Source organism: Accipiter gentilis, chromosome 11 (genome assembly GCF_929443795.1).
Source record: "Accipiter gentilis chromosome 11, bAccGen1.1, whole genome shotgun sequence".
Taxonomy (NCBI): Eukaryota; Metazoa; Chordata; class Aves; order Accipitriformes; family Accipitridae; genus Astur; species Astur gentilis.
The window spans coordinates 4,369,661-4,391,277 of NC_064890.1; the positions used below are offsets into that span (position 1 = coordinate 4,369,661).

The 21,617-nt window shown below is 46.8% G+C and overlaps 1 protein-coding gene across 37 annotated transcripts in view; it reads left to right on the forward strand.

Moving 5' to 3' along the window:
* The window catches only part of LOC126044551 (endonuclease domain-containing 1 protein-like), a 175,487-nt gene extending 157,650 nt beyond the window's left edge, over positions 1 to 17,837 (forward strand). For 30 of the 37 annotated variants that reach the window (XM_049814349.1, XM_049814377.1, XM_049814379.1 and 27 more), the window contains 4 exons: positions 4,496 to 4,702; positions 6,624 to 6,860; positions 13,682 to 14,002; positions 16,220 to 17,837. In XM_049814349.1, coding sequence (XP_049670306.1) covers positions 13,718 to 14,002; positions 16,220 to 16,765 — 831 coding nt within the window. In that variant the 5' untranslated portion in view covers positions 4,496 to 4,702; positions 6,624 to 6,860; positions 13,682 to 13,717 and the 3' untranslated portion in view covers positions 16,766 to 17,837. Of the gene's footprint in view, positions 1 to 543; positions 2,911 to 4,495; positions 4,703 to 5,855; positions 6,861 to 9,715; positions 10,505 to 10,620; positions 11,997 to 13,681; positions 14,003 to 16,219 lie in introns of those variants that run through there. The other 7 variants (XM_049814385.1, XM_049814354.1, XM_049814386.1 and 4 more) reach the window with 7 other exon arrangements.
* Positions 17,838 to 21,617: the final 3,780 nt, after the last annotated feature.

Genomic DNA, 21,617 nt, shown 5'->3' on the forward strand with positions numbered 1-21,617 from the left:
AATCTCGAATGAGCAGAAGACTTCATGTTATACGCACTGACAAATAATACCCAAATAGCTGGAGGGCACCTGTGATCTTTAGGAGAGATGAGCTCTGTAATGGAATAATCTGGCTGAGCAGTTGCCCTAGGTTACAGTAAAGAGGGGTGTTAACTGTTTTAATTCTGCCGAAGAATTATGTTTTGAAAGGCTGATATTAAATAAATGCATGGATTTTAATGGCAAGTTTTGCCACTAACACTGAAGTGCTTTCCGAATAAAGCATCCACAGGGAATATCCAGGAGGAAGTGTGAGAGTGGTACAAAAAGAAAAAGTTGTGTTCTCAGTGTTGTGTTTCCTGTAGCACACCTCCCAGGATACCCTGCTGGGGCTGATGGTAAGAGCTCTGCATTTATCAGAAACTTTTCTTACCACTGAAAAAAACTTAAAAGTATCAGCCAATGCATTTTGTGCTAATTTCTGTGATTTAGGTCTGTGGCTGACTTAAAAACAAGAACCAGCACATAGAAACCAAGCTCTAAACCTTCTTACTGCTCCAGTCCAACCCGCATTGACCTGTATTTTGGTCTTATTTTGAGTAACTCTCCAGATCTTTTTCATAATGCCCATGGTTTTGTAAAGATTTGCCTTTTGACGTTTGAGGTTGGACTTGACTCCATGCTGACTCCTTTCCCCCCACTGTCTTTGGGTGCTGGAGCATCCTCTGTAACCATAGGAGGGTGGGGGTTTTTTAACAGAAACTTCTAGGTTTTGGAGATACAGGAGTTAAAGGGAGAAAAAAAAGAGATGTAGGTGGCAAACTCCAGGTCAGTCTCCTTATTCATTGCTCCTGGGGTAGGGGGGGTCAGTGTCCACACACTGAGCATGAGAGACACAGATTTGGCTCCTGCTGAAGCTACGCTTCACATCTTGTGAAGCCCAGGCAAGAACAAAAAGATCATTCTGGAAAGACTGAGGTTGGAAGGGAGCTCTGGAGAGTCCAAACTTTTGCTTGCAGCAGATCTAACATCAATGCTAGATCAGGCCGCTCAAGGTTGACTCCATCCCGAGTTTTCGGGTGTCTCCAAGGGTTGACGTTGGACAGTTTGAGTCACTTTGCATCCAGTACCTCCACCATGAGGTTGGTGTGCTTCTGGTTTAAGGCTTCCCACTCCCAAATGCCGCTGGTGGCATTTGCTCTTGCTTTGCCCAGGCACAACAGTCAATACTCAGAACTGGTGAATCTGACTTTTTCTACAAAGGCAACCTAGAGATCCATTGAAGGCAACCAGGCGTGGTCCAACCCCGAAGATTAAACGTGCAGAAACACCTCAAAAAAAAAACCTCCAAAGATTTATTACTAATGGAATCTGCCTCTTATGAGCCAGTCGGGATTTCAAATGCATCTCCTATAAAACAGTTTTGCTGGGCTGGTTTCCTCGCTGGTGTCAGCAGATACTTCTGCTTTTGCTTTTCAAGAGTGAAACAGTCTCTGGTTAGACCCATATGGTGGACTGCCGGTCAACTGCTGTTGCAGCTTGCCTAGACACAAGGCTGCTTGCCATCCAATGCTTCTGTAACCACATCAGCTACCTTCTGTGCCCTGGCAAATATCCCCCGCTGAGAGATGGGTCCTGGCAGTCGGTCCTTGCTGTGAATTTCGTGTTCTAGGGAAGCGCCTTCATCTTGGGAAAGGCATCAAAGAGCCAATTGAGGTGAGGTCTAAGCTGGCTGCATGCAGGTTTCTGCATTTCCCTGCTGGGTTCATGTCTGCCTCTCTTTCAGGAAAGTCTTTGTTCATCACTGAAGAATTTGCCCATTGTTATGGCTCATTTTCTCACCCTGCTCAAGTTAGACCTGCAGACCTGTCAGCCCTCTGTGTTCCCATTCCTCTCTCTCCTACTTGGAAAGATGGGTGCTGCCCCTCTACAACACTTTAAAAACCATGTCAGTGCAGAAACCCAGAAAACAAAGGAAATGCTGAGTTTAGCTTACCACAGTTTGTGACTCACCGTATCTTGTTGACATGCTCCTGGAAATACCCATTTCAAATTTCCCCACTTGCTTATTATGGACACGGGTATATTTTTATAGTAAACTTGTTCTCCACATGCTTATAGTGAAAACGAGCATTGAATTCTGCATCCATAGCCTTGAAACTCAGGATTTTCTCACACATCCTATTGGCATTGGCCATGTTCCACAAAGTGGTATCTCCAGCAGAAAACCAAGCCACAAAGGCATCACTGGTGCTCTTGGGTTGTGCTCAGCCCTCTGAGGTCCTCTATTTGGGCTGAAGGGGGAGTGTTACAGGGTGAGGCTGCATCACAGGGGGAAGAGTCAGCCTAGAGCAGGCATAAGCTGACTTTTGACTTGCTCCATTGCATCCATGAGCTAGCTCTTGGTCTAGCAGGAGGTGTGACTCAGAGCAAGTCACCTGTACAAAGAGCTTTTCACTTCACTTCTCAAGCACCCCAAATTTGCATCTAGCCCATAGGTAGTTTATCATGAGCTCATCTTCACACTAGGTGATTTTCTGGTGCTAACAGCTATTTTGGGCTTGAGGAACCTGCAGAGAACTACTCTAAACTCAGCCAACCCTGCCAAGAAGTAAGAAAAAAATATCTCTGGTCCTCACCCTCTGTTGGCTTCTCCAACTACATCAAATGACTAGATCTAAGAACATTAAGACCGAATTGCATGAAGTGCATCCTTCCCTCCTATTCCTTGCTACACTGATTATTTTTCTGTTGTGCTCTCAAGAGACCATCCTGCCACACAAAGGTGCTGTGAGTGCAGCCGGTCCTCCCAGAGGGTTACAAAACTCCCCTGAAATTCATTCTGGATTGACATGCCAGGGTCATGAGAACGAATGAGGAGGGACTGTTTGCATCCAAGGTCTGTCCATAAGGAAAGGCCTTTGGGAAAGGGTAGGTTTTGTATTTTTGTGTTATGCTTTGGCTAAGTAAATAATATAAAATAAACATCATATATAAAGAGATAGCAACATAAAATGGGACTCATCTCCTGTAATCTTAGAGGTGTAAATCAGAGCTTGTCACCCTGGGATCCCTTACAGTCATCACAGAGAAATAAGCACTTTTATAATTCACTACATCTGCCTGGTGTGAACTGTGCCCTGGAAATGTGTATTCATCTTTTATTGATTCTAAGCGGAGTGCTGAGAACTACCTCTTCAACAGGACGAATCCTGCTTTGCCATCAACACAGCTCCAGAAGTAAATCTGGGCATCTGAGTCATTCTCATGGGTTGATCTAGGAGGGGGTTGTTGGAATTGTTTGTCTGTGTTAGTCTGGCTTCAAGGGCCAGTTTCTTGTGAATACAGCTTAATTAGGAAATGTTCCTGGCCATGATTTGTGTCCTGGCTACCTTCTTCACCCATGCATTGTGACGCAGCAGCAGGCGTCTGTGTCTGAGTGCTGTTTCTCTGTTCCCACTGGTCCTCAGCTTGTATTCTAGATGCAAATTTTAAGTAGCAGGTAGTAGAGAGAAGATTTTCTTGATTTCAGATTTAGTCACAGTCTTTAACATACACGTCCTTGAAATGCACTTGGAAAACATTAACAACTCACGTCTCAGGCACTCAAAATGCAAAGGGTTTCACACTGACCTCCCACCCTGTGCACTCAACTTAAGTGGTTGGCTCGTGCTTCTTGTCCACTCGAAGAAAAACCATCGCCCTGCAGTTGGGAAGCGCAGGCTGTTTGCTCATGCTCTCTTAAACACGGATCCTAACTTAAACTTAGTAAGTTTGTTGAATGACCTTCTAAGATCAACTTAAGTGGCACACTTAATACCCAGTGGTGTTATCTCCTTCCCAAAAGCTAAGTGTCATGTCTGAATCCTTTTATCTCAACGATGTTCAGGAATCAATGAGCATGAGCACTAAGCTCAAGATTTATGAATGAAGGATCTGTTTACTTAGAAGTCTGGATTTTTCAGTAATGGCAAGAAAGTCACAAAAATACAAAATGACAAAACGCATAGCTAAAATGATACTTAGCAGGAATAAGGTGTCTCCTGGCAGCTTCAGCATCACCGAGGGCTTTCTCTTAAATCAGAAGTTCCTGTCTCTTAACACAAGATGGTGCCTGTATATCGGCAGGATCGGCTGCCCTCCTGCGATCCAGCATTATCACCCCTCTTCTGGCCAGATGGAGTGAGCACTGAATGACATCTTCAGAGGTGAAGATCAGGGTTGCCCACCGTGGACGGCTGGCTCTTCCTGCCGTGCCACATCCATGAGCTTCAGGGGACGTCAAATCTGGCAGAGGCGACCCAAGGCATGACCTGTGGGCAAAGGGGCTGCTCTTCCTAATTAGCGATGAGGCTTTGCTTCTGGCATTTGGTCTGACATATTTCCGCTCACAATCAACAACCTGATTTCCATATAGAGTGAGCCACCAGCCTAACTGGAAATCTTCACGTTGACGTAACTGCTAATTACCCTCAGCATAATTAATGTGCAGTAACACAGCCTGTGTTTATTGCAGAGAGGGCCAACCTGGGGCTCCCGAGTGGTTGAAGTGCAGTTCTCATGGTGGGGTGATTTTTGCATGGCTAGCAGAGGAACTGTTGGATATCGTCAGTCTCTCCTTGCGGGGGAGATGAACTGATGGAATCTCATCTGGTTGGTGTCTATCTCCCAGAGGAGTCTGAACCAGGAATCTGGAAACGTGCCCTCCTCTTGGCTCTCTGAGGTACGTGGTGTGTTTTTTGTGGCTTTGGGCTGTAGAAAGATTTTAATGTACAACTCTCAGGACTGGGGAATTTGGCCATCTGCTGCCTTGTTGTAATTTTCCAGAAAATATCTGAGTGTGTCAGGGCAGGGCAGTGGGGGGAGGAGATGGGAGGTGCATCTACCATAGGGTCATAGAAATGTTGGTTGGCAACATCAGCTGGAGGACTCTAATTCTGCATCCTGCTTGAAGCGGAAGCAATGTCAGCTCTAGACTGGCTTAGCCATGGTTTCATCCAGCTAAGCCTTGAGTCACCTCCACAATTCATCATTTGTCATTTCCCATCAACCTGTCCAGCACTGTACTACCCACCTAGAGACATTTTTTTTATCCTGCTGTGCAACCTGCACCTTCCAAGCCACAGTCTGTGGCTACTGCCCTTTGTTATAGTGCCTGGCTTTACCACAAAGAGCTTGGCTTTGTTATCTTTGCCCTTCCAAGTAGCTGTAGGCAGCTATTGGGCTGCCCTTCAGCCTCCCGTTTGCCAGACTCAACAAGCCTGAATCCCTCAAGCTATTTTCTGAAGACATGTGCTCCATGCCGCAGACCACCTTGGTAGCATATCTCAGAGCAGCTTCAAACCAGCCAAGTGTCAACAGGATTTGGGAGTCCACATGCATGGGGAAATCCTGGTCCTAATATACAAATGTCTTCCAGGAAGAGAAATCAAAGGAGGCTTAATAAATAGGTTGTATTAATAAGTAAATGTATTTCATCCTCTTAAAAATATGTCTGTATGAAACCACGGCATGGACTAGTTTCAGTACAGACTGCTTTGGGTGCAGCAGTGAAGCCACCATGCTGCTAAGTTGAATGAGGGAGCCCTTTGAGGGAGAAGCAAACTGGAGAAATGGAAGAAAGGGGTCTCACCAGCCCTAGAAAATGTAAAAGGACAGATCCCAGATCTGTCTAGACCTCCCCTTTGGTGCTAATCTTTCATGACCCAGGCCGTGTGAGGAGGCATTGCTAGGAAGGTCTAGTCAGGAGTGATCCGAGTGTGTGCGGTCCCTCCTTTTCCTCTTGCAAACATACACCTACCTCCTCCATCCCTGACCACCCTCCCCCGACCTCACTGCCAGGATTTCCCCACCGATTCAACACTTGCCTTTTTTAGTGCAGCACCATAAAATCAGCAAGAAGCCAGCCCTCCCCACCCTGAGTCATGGGGGTGAGTTTCTTGAACTTCGAGCAAACAAATTTTTTTCTGTGGGGAAACCCATCTGTCTGACATAACCTAGACTGCATCTGCAACCGCCCCTAGTCCACAGAAGGTGTTAAGACGCAGAAGTTTTCTGCTGATTTTCATACCACGGTGCAAGAACCGACCTTCTTCCTGGGTACGTGGGAAAGAGCTGCTTCGAAACCTGGAGACGTGACCCCAGTGATGGTGTGACTTGGCCTGCCATGCTTTTCCAGATATAACCCCGAAACCAGAGTCAGCAAGACAGGGGGTGGATTTATTGTGCAAGGCTTTTAAGTATCTGAAAGTCAGACATCTATGACTGAGCTATCAGCTTTGACTGCCTTTATACTCGACACAGAAATAAACACTTTAATTTGAACTATTTTACAGTTTTACATTTTACATGTGCTTAATTTAGGCTAACACGAACTCATCTCTGGAGACGGCTTTTTCTCTCCACTGACTATAAAGGGCAGGTTTGGAAATCTCTTTTTCAAATGCCTGAGTTAGGATGAATGAATCCCATATAGAGAGATTTGGGGGATGGGCATCTCTTACTATTTCTTCCTTTGTAAGATTTTTATATAAGATTATTTTAAGATTTCCGTGTGTCACAGGTACAAAACAGCACTCTTATTTTCCTTCTACATCAACATTACATCACTGCTCTTGCTGTCCACATTTTATCTCTGTTCCCAGGCAAGTAGCCTGCTTTTTCCTTGCTGCCGTCTCTTCATCCATCAACACCCAACCCACAGAAGTACTGGCGAGCATCTGTGATGAGGGGTTTCGGTTATTGCCTAATCCTCCCCAGTGGACTCCGTGCTGCTGCATGAGAATCAGAAAGTGAAAATAACGGACTGATTTTTGGTCTCCAAAGCTGAACAAAACTGAAAGAGTGAAAGTAACCACAGGCAACCCGACAGCTCTCGGCTGGTGAGTGTTTGTAGCAGGGTGATGCTTCATCAGTGACAAGGAGGAGACCCTACTGTCACCTGAGCGTTACCTGCTCTGCATGCACAGGGACCGTGGCACTCACTTAATATAACTAAATTACCCAAATCACATGCCAGCTTTTTCAGCTGAACTGTAATATATTAAAAACACTGCTTGAATCCTTTTGGGGAAAGGATGGATTGAACACATTTGTCTCCAAAATGCAAGGACTGCCATAAGTCAGCATTTAGCATGTTGCATAGAAGAATAGCTCAAGGTAAATAGTTTAAAACTAATAATATGTACCCGTTCTCCTTGGAGGGATTAGGCAATCTAGTAAATCTTTTACATCCTTACCTTTTTCCTGAATTTTCTCCATAAAATGTGACAGTTTTTACATGGCCGTGGACAAGGGTTGCGTTGTTTGTATGGGAGATGGGACGTGTTCCTTAATGGAGAGCTGCACAGCAGAGCTGCTTTGAGACCATTTCTGGGACACTGGGGAGGGACAGAAGAAGCAGCTGCTGCCTCTGCTAGGCACCTCAAATCTTTAGTCTGGCCCGGGTCAGTTTTTCAACCCTCATTTGAAGCTGACGCTCGTTCAAACACCTGGCAAGTGTGAACATACTTGGCATGGCAGTCGGGTGAGTTTTCGCGTCTCAGCATCCTGGCTGTTGCAAAAGAGTGCGCTGGCCCTGGGGTGTCTGTGCTCCCAGTCTGCCCTCGCTCACATTAGTAAGTACCTCCCCAAAACGGAGGTGACACACAGGTCAATGAAGGTGGCACATCCAGCATCCGGACGTCTTCAGTTCCTGTCTGTGGCCATAGGACACCAGGATCTTTGCTGCCCTCTAAGGAGAACAGTCCCAAACAGCATATGTCTCCTAGATTCACGTGTCCAAGCGACGTTTCTCTTCCCTACATTCTGTTTTCTCATGCCCATTTGGCTTCTGCTGCTTTGATTTACTCCTTCCTGAAGACCTGACCTGCTCAACCTGCTTAGCATCTCTTTACCTATTCATTTGCTCCTTCCACGAGGACAGAAGAATCAAGAGGAGGCTTTTGTGGCACCTCTTTTTCTGCAGTGGAAATAGTGCCCTCCTCTGACACCGCTGGTTCAAAATCCCCTTTGTCCTGCACTGCAGTCACAAGAGGTATTTGCATTTCCCTGCATTTGGACAGTTACCTTATCGCTTGCCCTGCTTTGAGTAGGAGGTTGGACTGCTCTCTTTAGCACCTGCGAGAAAGAAAACTACAGTAGATATCAGGAGAAATCTTCATGGAGGAGCCAGATCTGAACATCGATACACTTTCCCTAGAAAAGTGCTGCAAGTCCTGTTTCTTTTCAACCATGACATGGAAAAATTATTGGAAGTACTTCATCTATGAATCTCTGGGCTCCCAGCTGGGAGAAGACTAGAGGATCTCATAGGATTTTTCCATCTCTGACCTATACAAGTTGAAGAAATGGAGCTTTGTCTTACAGGACAGACCACATGGGAGCTGGCCTGCAGGAGAGTTCATCTAACTTCACTCACATCACCTCTCCATCCAGAAAGTGCACAGCTCTGGACAACATGTAGGCACTGCCTACACTGACATGAAAGACAGAATAGTGCCAATTATTAAGCATTAGAGCATAATCTTTACAAAAAATCAGTGAAATGCAAAAGCAGGACCTCATAGGCCTCAGGAGTAGGATGAGACATTTGTGGCTTCTTCTGGTCATTGCTGGTTGTAACAATCAACTCGTTGTTACAGTATTCTTGGACCGTTTTCTATATTTTAGATATAGTACATGTTTTTGATACCTTCAGGAAAGTTTGCCCAGATTAATTAAAACTGTGGACAAGTGGAAAAGTTTGGTTTCATTCCCACTGCTCATTCGCTCACAACTAAACTGGACACATTTTCTTCCAAAAGAAGAGTGCCCACATAAGGATTTTAAACAGTTTCTCTGGTCCACTGTAGTAGTTAATCCAGGTTAGCTTTCGTTGATGCCAGTTACATGGAAAAAGTGTTTGTTATCCAAGACTTGCTTGCTGCAAATTGCTCTGCGTGGGATTTCACCATCAGGCCTTTTGAAAACTTGCACTATGTTTCCATTGCATTTTTGATATCACAGCTAGGTATTGATTCTATTACCTAAGCTGGTATCTGCTTTGGCTGCTTACTCTTTCACTGTGGTTATTTCAAGTCCTTTTTGAAGAAAGCAGCAGCTCAGTGTTGACTGCCTGTCCTTTTCCTTTCTCTGTATATAATGACTTTTTGTGAGCGGCAGCCCTCCAACCATGACCTGATACTTCACTGTGTTAAAAGCAGAGGACCAACAAGGATTAGTTGGACATCAAGATCAGCACCTCGCTATTCTTCAGAAATGTCCATCAAATGCTGTTTTAAGGTAGAGTCGGAGAATCCCATTGCTCCAATACCTCAAGACATGCTTTCAATGGCCGAGCTCTTGCACTGACAAAATGTGGCAGAACCAGACCCAGAGGGCGAGGGCAGAGCTCAGGGAGTGAAATCCAGTGCGAGAAACTGCTTCCCATTGATGGCTTTTACTGGGCTACAGGAGTGAGCATTTGCCAGATCAGGGAAACTGAACCCCTGGGGTTCAGAGATATGTAGGGTAAGACACGCAGTGTGTGGCCCAGGGACTAGGCATCTGTATAAAAATGAAAAATTCAAGATAAAATAGTCAGGCTCCCTGCAGCTTTTAATCAACATTTGTACAAAATATTGCCAGACCCCTTTAAACTCGGCTCCAATGTGCAGCTCGGGACAAGGCACCCTTCTTAGAGTCCCTGACTTTTGTCATACCAATTTCTGATGATTCTTGGTCATAATAATTAACAATCTTTAGTCCCATTTCCATCCCACAGGGATGGAGCCAACCCTTCTTATTCCCTCTGAGGTCAAGAGAGCACAGCCTACCAAACCTTGATCTCAGTACCCATCCCCCCAAATCCCTTTTATCCATTCCTAAGGGGAGAAAGCCTGTCTTCACCAAGCCTCCTTTCTGGGCGGATTGGGGTCCTGTGTGAACACTGGCTCGGCAGTGGCTGTACAGCAGCAAGCAGAGACCGAGGTGTGCCCCCAGGCTCTGTAGGATGGCATTAATAAGTGCTGTTACAAAGCCTTTGCAATCAGGCAAGGGCAAATACGTAGCCTGACCATATTATATTCTGAGGGGCTGTGGAAGAGCAGACAATGAACATCTGTGCGTACTCAGAGACAGGCCAGTCGGTCTAATGCCACCAGAGACGGTCTGCAGGGAACAGAAGAGCGTGTAGGCGCTGCAGCGGCGGGCGGTGGCAGTGTCCCATGGAATGAGGAAATGGAAATCACCAGACCCAGTTATCTGCTTCTGACATGTGATGCTGCAAGTCAGCAAACTTGGGAGAAAACTGGAGGAAATAAGAGAAAATAGAAATTGTTACCCATTTCTGGGCAGGCATGAACAAATCTGCCCTGAGTAACAATGGAAATCCTCTCTTTTCTGTGAGTTTCCCTTTTTATGAGAAGGGGCACGTATATGACCGGGTATATATTGCAGTGGGACTCTGGAGGGGTCAGACAACCGTTTCTCTGGAGAGAAGAGTGAAGCAACGGTTCAGCTGCTCGTTCTGAGACTCTGCTTCAAGGTAAGCTCTCACCATTGACTGCAATATTTAAAGTGTTTCCTTAGCTTCAGAATAAATACATCAGACAAAGGGTGGGCTGCAGTTGCTGAGCATACCCCTCCAAGGAGAAAATGAGAGTTTATGCATGCACTGTATTTTGCAGCTATTTAACATTTTATGTTAAGGAGGGCAAGGACAGAAGGGATGACTTAGAAAATAAATTCAAACATAGAACAGGAAAGATCTGGAGAATACAAGAGAGACACTTAGAGGCAGAAGAGACTGGAAGAAGCTTGGAAATTGTCACTACACGAACTAATCCCTGGCCTTTGAAAAACAAAAATAAAATCAGGTGGGCTCCAGGACAAAATTCAATTCTGGTGATGCTGAGATCAAAACCTCGAAGGAATGCTATTCCCAAAGGGAATAAACTACCCCACTATGAACTGGCACTCCCAGAAGCTGGTCCACCAGATCCCACTAGATCTGAAGCCCTCAGCAGCTCTGGCAATGCGCCATCCCATCTGGAAAAGTCACCCAAACCTGGTGGGACACTCTGAAGTGGTGGCAGTGTTCCTGCTGCCCCAGCCAAATGTTGAACCTGGCCAAAGATGCTTCGGGGAAACGATCAGCATGGGAAGCCTTGGGAATGGATGCACAAGGAGATGCCTGACGGTGAACTGAGATGTCCGATTGTAGGAAAACAGATTCTGTCTTGGTTTTTTTAATTATTCATCTTGATGTTTGCAGTATCTCCTGCATGTCTTGGACATCTCTTTGAGGATGGATTATTGCCTAGGCTCCAGCAAGGTCTTGGTTAGCTAAGAGCAAACAGCAGGCATTGGGTTGTATCTGAATGCCCCTGCCTGCAGCACAGGAGTCTGACAAAGTTGTACGAGATGCCTTGAAGATGCTGGGTGCAGACTCCCCTCCTGATTTGAGGGTGGCTAATGCAGCCGGCCACTCCTTTACACCTGATCTGGCAACATCACTTATCATAGGAATTACCGCCTGACGATTACAGCATGCACCAACCAGATGGAGTTGGGTTTGTACCCTCTTTCATGTGCAAGGTTGGGAAAGGGTAGATTCAAGGTCTTATTTTGGCCCACTGACAGAGTTTGGCTCACAGCTGTAGGAAAGACTTGCTTCAAGGTTATCAGAAATGCTATAAAACACCTTGCATAATTAAGTTTCAGTTGCCAAGTCACCTGGAAAATTCACATCAAACTGTTGAATGGGGGGGAGGGAGCTTATTGAGTACCATAACCCACCCATGACCTTGCAAAAAACCTCTGGAAAAACACGGGTCCTGGCTCCACCCCAGACAAACTTACTCTAAACCCTGTTTGAGAAATCTAACAACTCTGCCTTCCTGCAGATTATATATAAACCGCCCTAAGGTCACAGCCAGTTTCACACTGTAGTAGAGGCATCTGAAAGTCCTCTACCACTTTGGGGCTGCGAGCAGAGTCCTGTGAATAAAAATATTTATGTGCCGCTCTTTCACACGGTAGGTTGGTTTCTATATATCTGATATTAAGTTAGTTAGATATATTTTAAGCTCATGGAGGGGGTGGTGCAAAAGGACTTTTCAGTAACTTTTCTGCCTGGGCTGGGGCAGATACGGTCATGCTCTGCAGGGTACTGTAATAAGCCATTTCTTGTGGTTCGCTTTTCTCAGTTTTCAGCTTACTGGTCAACATGTTCCTGATCCAGTGCTAGTAAAGAGGTAAAGGACCAGATATCTTGGGTCAGAGCAAGGGTATATTTAGCTCAATAACCTGGATCCAATGGAAATTAATAGATGAGGGTCAGGGAAAAGAATAAGGAAAGAGCAAATGTGCAGGGTGACTTTTCAAGCCTTCAGTAGCCCTCAGCTGAGACACTTCCCCAGCCAAAGGTGAGCTTTGTGTTTCAGAGGCCATGGCAGCTTTCTCTCCCATGAATCCTTTTAGCTGCTTGTCCTGCCTGCCCTATTTAAAATGATGATTATTTTAAAACCACTCTGTCGAATGTCTAGCAACGAAAATGGAAATATCACTGCTATCTCAAAGCCTGTGGTGCATCTGAAAGAGGGTAAAGCACCCTGCATCGCTGCCAGCATCACAGGGAATTTTTCAGCGGTTTTCTCCAAAAAGAAAGACCTTGCTGACTGCTGAAAATCATGTCAACACCTGAGAAAGACAAAACAGGACCTATTTCTGTTCAAGAAATAGAAAATCCTGCACCAGTGCCTTTTACTGTACAGGAAAAACAATCAGCAAAGCTAAAGATGTGGACCAGCAGGAATCCTGTGCAACTGTGGGAAGAGATGCCCCTCAATATCTGCATTGCTAGAGCAGCAGTCAGGGTGCCAATGAGATAGAGGCGTCATCCCTCGTGCTTGCTGCTACCATCTCCTCGGCCCCTTCTCTGTCTGTAAGTTCACTGTCTGGGGTTGGACAACCTGAAAATGCAAGCTGAGCAGCAGGACACATGTTTCCCAATGTCAGCCAAGACCCAGGACGCCAAGATGGACCGCTTTGGGTTAAACATCTGACCTAACTTTACGAGAGATTGATCCTGCTGTGAGCACAGAGGAGTTACAGAAGAGCTGCATATCCCTGTGAACTTGGATGGGGCCAGAGACGTGTAGGAAGCACGGTGTCACTGTTAATTCCCTTCCAAATCCCCTGCAAGACTAAGGCCCAGCTCAGCATTGTAGGTGGCTGAGCAGACTATGTGACCAGCTGCAGGTCCTCTGCTGCGGGAAGGTCCTCAGAGCAGAAGAGAGCAAGATGGTATTCTGAAACAGGGGCTTCAGGCTTGCTTCAGGCTTTTTTTCTCCAGTGCCAACGCAAAAGCTGAGCTCTTGGCCAACATGGGTATTTTGGAAAAGGTGGCCTTGTCCCAACACCGTGCCTCAGTTCCAAGAAAGCTTTGCTGTATGAGCTGATTAGATGTGGGGTGGGTTTGGATCCCTCCTCAGATGGGTTAAATTCTCCCATTGCTGCCTCCTCTAGGCACCTAAAACCTGTTTTAGATTTCACCCTTATTCCCCTGTTGATTTTTCCATCTCCAGGAGTAGAGAAGTTGCCCCTCCTTGGTCTCTCATAGTCCCCTCCTCTGCCGGCCGTGTCCCACAAGCACAAAAATGACTCCAGGCCGTGGTGAGCTTTCCTCCAAGTTGAGTATACCTCTGCCTTTGCCCTCCAGGTGAACAAGAGCCCTTCGCTTGAAATCCTTCCCACGATGCTGTTGCTGCTGCTGCTGCAGGTCTCGGCGAGCTGCCTCTGGCTGGCAGGCAGCGAGGTGGTGACATCCTTTGAAAGTTCATGCCCTCAGTTTTTCTTCCGGGAAACCCCCCCAAATGAAGCCCTGCAGCCCGAGAACCCAGCCTGGATCTGCCAGAATTACAAGAACCAGTATTATTTTGCCACCCTGTACGACAGGAACAGGCGTATTCCTGTATACTCTGCTTACCTCTACCAGCCTGGACCTGGCACGAGACCTAAAACGTGGCTGGTTGAGCCCCAGGTGAGTGTCCTCTCTTACAGCATGTCACCCTCTAGTCATTAAAAGATGAACTGCAGCGTTTAACCAAATACTTCTTTCTTTTCCCACCCCCACACACATGCAAATGGGACCCACTGGATGGGATTCATCTCATCTAACTTCAAACACCTTCACCACACGATTCCTCTGATGCGTCTGAGACATCAGCAGGAGGGTGAGATGAGTCACATCCTGAAAGTGCCCATTTTTCCTCATTGACCTTACAGGAATATTAAGTTAAATTATATTACATTACATTGCATTAATTTATATTAAGTCAAATGACCCCCTTCCTTGTCCCATGCTGTGGTGGGGGAACAAATGATGGGGAAAAGACATCCAACAGCAGCTAAATTTGAGGGACCAACTGTGCCGGGCCCTGAGCTCCACTTCGCCCTGAGCTGTTTTGCATTCCTGACATAGCTTGTTTGCTCCCAGCTAAGAGTCAATTTGGCTTCGTAAGTGGTGTGAGAGATGTGCGGAGAAAGTCAAGAATTGGGTGGGATGACACAGTGAAAAATTCTAGGCAGAGGCACTCCGAGATGAGAGAGTTAGGTTAACACTGGGTGAATTTATTGAGTGTTATTCAGGCAGTGAAAGTGAGTCAGATCAGTACCAGTCAAGTCAGAAGTGCATGATCTCCATCCACCTGCAGTGGCCCCTTACCACCATTGCCTCAGGGTTCAGAAGGATCCACCAGACACACAGATCTCTGCAAACTACATACCCCTCCCAAACATCCTTCTGACAAACTTCAGACCTTCGGTAAAAAAGACCAAGCAAATTATGGAACAGAAGAAGAGAAAATTCAGGTCATTGCTGGGGGCACAGTAGCAGTAGGGAATTTAGGTGAAAATGAGCCACAGAAGAAAGCCATATGCCCTGTTCCAGAGGACAGCTAAATATGTTTCCGTAAATACAAAAAGAAAGGTGTTATAGTTATGAAAGAAAGCATTCACACTTGTTACTCATAGGAACTCAAGCAATTAATCTGGTGTTGTACCACTGCAGCCTCCACATTTAGAGAGCATAAAAACTTTTCTCTTTTCCTCTAGGACCATAGCCCCAGGCCATCTGTGAAATCTGTGATTTTGTGAACTTTCTTCAGATGTCTTTTTGCAGTATTTAGGTTCCCCTGGTCTCTCGGGGGATGATGAGCTCCTTTAAGAGGCTGATCATTTCTAACTTACGTTCAGTGATGCTGCAGAAGGAACACATCTCTGCTCCCTGGCACAGATCAGCTCTGAGATGTATTATTAGGACTGCAGTAGCAGATCCCACTCGCACTGAGGTATTTTTTGCTTACTGAGCAAAAAGCTTCACCTTCGCAACGAACTATAGCCCTCCCAGGGAAACCTCACCTCTGGGACTGGTTTCCCAACACATCTGCCTGTGTATGGGATTAGAGAAGGCAAACACCGGTGTTTCAGGAGTGTGATACACCTGCAGCAACCACACATACTTCTTCCCAAGTGAGGGGCAAAGCAGGAGAAGAGAAGAAGGGGCTGAGTCCTTCTCATCTCCTCCTTGGAGTCCTGTGGGCTCCACGGCTCTTCTACTCATCCTCTTCCAAACCTGTCCACCTTCAAGGACTCCCTAAGACCTTCAAAGAGGATGTCTGTGTGCTTGTTTTGCCTAAGCTTGTAAAACACTAGGGTGTTGACAGATTGGATTAAAAAAGGCATGAAAACCTTCCATAGAGACTGAGAGAACTCTGGTGGAAATGGGGCTGAAGGGAGCAAAGGCCAGGGCTGATGACAGCGTGATTAGATGGAGGTGATAAAGGTTGGATGTGATTAATGGGAGTGGGAAGAACTGGGGAGAGCCCTGGGCAGATGTGGAGAGGGGAGGAAAGGGAACCAGATACGGCAGGGAAGATGTCTTGCCAAAGTCACCTTTCAAACCTGGGAGTGGAAAATGCTCATTGTCTCATGCATCTACCCACACTCCCGCTGCAGGCTGGATTTCAAAGGTCACAAGTCAAACTGAGGGCAGTCAAATTCTGAGCTTCCCCCCCCCCCATCTCTTGTGTTTATCAGGGAGGGGCAGCTTTATGATTTCTTTCTGATTCATGCATTTTCCTACACTGAAATGACAAAAAAAAAAAGGTGCTCAGCACTCAGAGACCTCTGCTTCAGAGAAACCTGCTCCATTACTCCCATCCCCAATACTAACACCTTTTCCTCTTTACCTATCAAGCTGATGAGTCCAACTTATCCCAAAACTATGGAAAGAGAGTGGACCCTCTTAAATTATTTCAGCGTCAGCTTAGAGCAACTCAGCAAGAGCCAGGCTATCCTCAAAGACTATAAGAACCTGACAGGTTTGAACCGCGGCCATTTGAACCCCAGCAGCCATCACCGTGACTCCAGCAGCAGGACGGCTACCTTCACCCTCACCAACATAGTGCCCCAGAATGAGAAACTCAACGGCGGTGCCTGGAACAACTACGAGCAGCAAACAATGACCAGGAGGACCCAGGGCTGTAACACTACCTACGTGGTCGTGGGTGCCGTGCCTGGGAACAACTATATTGCCAAGGGGAGGGTTAATAAACCCAGCCACATCTGGTCGAGCGCCTGCTGCGAGGTGGACACCAACCGCAGGAAGGCTTGGGCGGTCATTGCCGAGAACGACAAGAACGAGGTCCAGCTCCTCACTCTGGGGGAGCTGGAGGATGTGTTGACCCAGCTCTATGGAAGGGACCAGGTTTCTCTGTTTCACAGAGACTGTCCCCGGGAATAAGCCCCACTTCACATCCCGGGTGTGAAAAGGCTGGGGACCTTTCGCCTTATGTCCTGTGCAGCGCCCATCCTGCTTCCTTCTCTAGTGGTTTTCCAGCTCTGTCTCTCAGAGCACCTCCTCCTCTGATCAAAGGGAGAAAGATGTCAGCAGAGCCTCCAGCTGGTTTCCTTCCCTGCCCACCCTTGGAGGGAGCTCTTAGGAAGAAGTCTAAGGACGGGCAGGCTGGGCTACAGCCCCTGGGCAAGGAAAAAAGAGCTTCTCACTGAGACTAGAAGGGCTTTGCTTTTTTTTGCCTTTTGATCCATGCCCATATAGTTCCTTCCTCTCCTTATTAGGTATCACTGATAGTCTGCTGCTGACTTGTCCCTCTCCTCCTTAGGAAGGGTGTGGGACGAGGGTGGCTCAGGTTGCCCAGAGAGGTTGTGGAGTCCCCATTGCTGGAGATACTCAAAACCCAGCTGGACAACCTGATCTAGCTGACTCTGCTTGAGCAGGGGTCTGGACTAGAGGGTCTTCAGAGGTCCCTTCCAACCTCAACGATTCAGTGATTCTGTGATTCATCCTGGGACAAGGACACCAAAGAGCTCAAGGATTGCTGAGAGTCTGTAAGGTTTATCCTACAGTGACCATTCTGACCAACAGAGCCAATGACAACAGCAAAGGATAAAGGGAGAGGGGAAGGTGGAAAGAAGAAATACAACTAAGCATAGGAAGAACATCCCAGCTCTCTTGAGGTCTGTAAATAAATAAAACAAGGAGAAGGAAGCAAATTACCTACATCTAATCACTAAGCTCCCTAACCCTGTGCTTTCGCAGAGTCTGTGTTTATGTAAATTTGCTAGCAGGTTTTTGTTCGCTTGCTTTTGGCACCTGCACCCTGAGAGCAGGAGCTGAGGTACCAGACAACCAGGCTCAGAGATCAGATATACAGCAAGCTTTGACCATTTCTGTGATACACTGGTTGGATAATTTCATTCTCCGCTCTGCTTCTGAACCTCTTATGCAGATTTATGTATAACTGATATTATGAAATGCATTCAATGGGTATAAAAGATCAATGTATGCTATATAATTTAGTTCCTGAGTAGTTTACAATAGAAATTATTTTCTTCAGTGCTGGATCACAGGGTCACCTTCTATATAAACCAGAAGTTGCTTCCCACTGAAATTTCCACTGCTAGTAATGTCTTAGTAGCCATAGCATCCTTGCAGGAGGTAGGCTGTCCAAATCCAATCTGAAGATGCCGTAACACCTACAAAAGCGTCACCGTCAGACTCCAGTTGCTTGTCCTATGAGTGTGCATGAACAAAGCGGATCATGGTGCAAACGACTCATACGAACTGTCTCACTTACAGAGATCCCAGCTTGAGCCTGAACTTCTCAGCTCGGGAGCTGTGCATGAGCCTACTGGGTCTCATCGCTCACGCAGGACAAACCTCTTGGGAGGCTGCACAGAAACATGGGGAGGGCTTCAGGTGCAGAGTCAGACACCTCTGTGCAGGTTTGTCCATGCGTGCTGAGTATCCGAGCTCTGATTGCAGCCGGCAGAGACCCAGGTGTGGCTCAGCCGCGTAAGTAGAGGCATCCCAGGCCACTTGAGATGCCCTGATGTCTGCAAGACATCCAGTGGGGCTGGCTGATCTGCTGTAGGATCCTGGGGGACACCCTCACCCGTCTGGGCCAGCAGCCAGAGGCCAGGCCAGTTCCCCCAGGGCATCTCCAGTGTCTCTGGACACCTGAGCATAGGCAACCAGCTCCCACCGCAGCCTTCTGCTCCTGTCATCTCCAGCTGCCTTGGTGAGAGCAGCAATAGCTGCTTGTGCCAGCTGCGTTGCTCAGTGAGGTAGGAGAATATTTTGCTTTGTAGGAGGACAAGGTAGGAACATCACTCACCCCTCCCGCCTTTGCTGGGTAGCCCCTGCAGTCCCAGGTCCCCTGCCCCAATGGATTTTTGTTCCTTGGTCCAAACACTGACACAGACCACCGATAGGGTGAAACCATCAGCGCTATTGCAGGTTGAAGGACCTCTGCAGACACCTCTGGTGTTGCTCATGGGGCTTCCCTCTGACTCGCTCACCCACCTCCTTATCCCTGCTGGGGCTTGAAACCACACTCATCCTCACCACTGCCCATCCCGTGCCCCACCGCCCCCGCTTTCCAGGCTCTGCTGGAATCCCCTGCTCCTCAACCACCCCTGTGAGTCACCCCTCCATCACCCCTCCTGGGCTCTCCCCAGGACCTTTTCCCCTGGCAGTACCCAGAAATGCTCTCCCTTCCACAGCACGCATGTAAAATACATAGGAAGCCAAAAAAGTTAAATGAATCAGCTTGGGGGCTGCCTTCCAGCAGATGCCAAAGGTGCCTCACACAGTACCCTGGCTTGGAGCTGAGCAGAGGACTGCCCCAGCCCTGTGGTCCCCAGCTCCAGGAGCATCCTCTTAGGCAGCTTTCATCTGTGATTTTTCTCTGGTTGCTGCTGACCCAGGCTATGAACGGGGAATTTGGTGAGCCCAGAGGCAGTCCATGCATCCTGTGTGTGCCCCCGGTGGGATGGGAAGCTCCTCTGTCCGCTGGGAAGATAGACCTGCACTGAGATGGGAAGGTAATTTTGCAGTTTGCTCTGTGTCCGTCCATTTTTGGGGTGAGCCGTGGGCACTAGTGGGTTGCTGGTATTTTAGACACAAAGGAAAAATTATTTTGCCCAGGAGCTGTGAGGGGATGCTGGGAGCTCAACCTCGTCAGCCCTATTGCTCATTGCGTCGCCCGCTGGCGTTGTTTGAACGGGCACGCAGCTTGCAGAGGGCCCTGCCGCTGTCTAAGCTCACTTCACTGCAAAGGGCTGGATCATGCAGTTTGCTTAGTCTTTTTCCAAAACCACCAATGGTTCAGACTCCTTGGACTGAACATGTTGTCACATCCTGTCCCAAAAAAAAAGAAGGAAACAAGAAAATCAAGAGAGTGGCATCATTTAGCCTCTGCTTGAGAAAGCAGCTGGGCAAAACTCCTTTGGTGCATCCAGATTTAGAGCAGCTATAACATTTCGCAAGAGTAAATACGATATGCTTATTTGTAAAGCTCTCCGGGTGCGTCTTGGGCTGCCACATGGGGAAGGCAGGCTGGGAGCACCTTGCTGGGGCTTTGCCATCTCCTGGACGAAGGAGATGCCATGTCCATCTGCTGGGTCAGGCAGGCAGAGGCTATTTGATCTCCCCGTCATCTCTTTTGTGTAGGCAACAGATGTACTGTGCGTGGTTCTGAGTGAAACACGTGCTGTTTGTGGCACGACCAAGCTGATCTCCTAGCTGGTTGCCCGCGGGGTGGGTGCCCATCTCTTAATCTCACCCTGCAGGGACAGGCTTTTTTCCTGGGAAATGAAGCTCAAAGCCATGAGGGTCCTTCCTGAGTCTCACAGGAGGTCTCACCGGGAATTTCCTGCCTTCAGTTAAATGTGGATCTACAAAAAGGAAAAAAAAGTATCATTTCCATTGACCTAACTGCTTTTTCTTGCCGGGAGCTAGTAGAAGAGAGGAATGTTCAGTTTATTGAAAAACAAGCAACATCTCTATTTTCACATGTTACGTATTGTTGTTGCAAGGTCACCAAATAATCTGGAAAGCCTGGAGACTTGCAAAACAGTTCCCCCTCTTCATTCTTCATCCAAATATGTGAAATATTATTGTTGGCCAGTTAAATGGAGGAACAACGAATCATGGATCTTTGCATCTCTACAGCATCTTCTGTCTTGTCTTTCTTGAATCAAAGGGTTAAAATCATAGTCAGCAACTCCTGGAGCAAAATGCAGTGCGGGATAAACAGAAGGGCCCTGAGTATATGAACTAGAGGTTTGAGATAGCAGAAAAGTCTGTTAGGAGCTTATAAAGGGGGAATGGCACCATCAAAACAACTGGGTCATTGAACATATTTGCATAGAGGTAGTAAATGAGTAGATGAAGAAAAGGAAAAACTTCTGCCAGACCAGCCATAAACTGGGCTTGGAGGAAAGCTTCAGCAGGAAGAAAAACAGAGATCTCAGATCTGATGTGGAGGAATTAATAAGATTTTAAACCGGGGAAGAGACGGAAGAGGAAAAACACATGCTGAGTTAACACTGCACGTGCTGAGTTCACACTGAAAGGCTTTGTGCTGTGTCTGTACGATTTTACATAATTCCCAGGATATTTGCTGGAAATACTTTTTTTTCCACGTGTCATAATGATGTCAGTGAGATTAGTATTTTCAGACCCAAGATGCCAGGTCTTCTGCTATGAACTAATGTTCGTTTTCTAAGTATCACCTTGGCTTCTGTAAAGTACTTATAATGTAAATTTGCACTCTGTTTCTGACAAATTACACAACCGCATCTCCTTCACCAGTTATGTTACCTGAATCTAATATCTTTCTGAGTAACCTGCTCACATTTTCTTCATTCAGTAAATGAAGACTTGTTTTAACAAATTGCTACATGGATAAATGGTAAATAGCAATTTACTCCTGGGGCTTTGCGATCTTACGCTGAATGTTCCGAGCACAGGACCAGGACTGAGACTGGTTTACAAAGCCACCTCAGTGGCCCCATTTCCAATCCATAAAACAAAGATAGAATTATTTTCATTTTACTGTGCACTGTGACTTACGGCTAAAAAGGAGAGTATAAAAACCTTCAGTTTTACTGTTTTCCTCTTACACTGCCTTAAATCAGAACTTTACCGAGGACTGAGGGAGTTTGAGCAGCATGAAAACACCAAGAGTTGGAGGAGAGAGAAACCTTTGGTTTTGAGCAGAGCGAGCTGGAAAACAGGGCTCCTCATGCACAGGAAATTTTGTCACTTCAAAATGTGGTTTCAGTCTGAA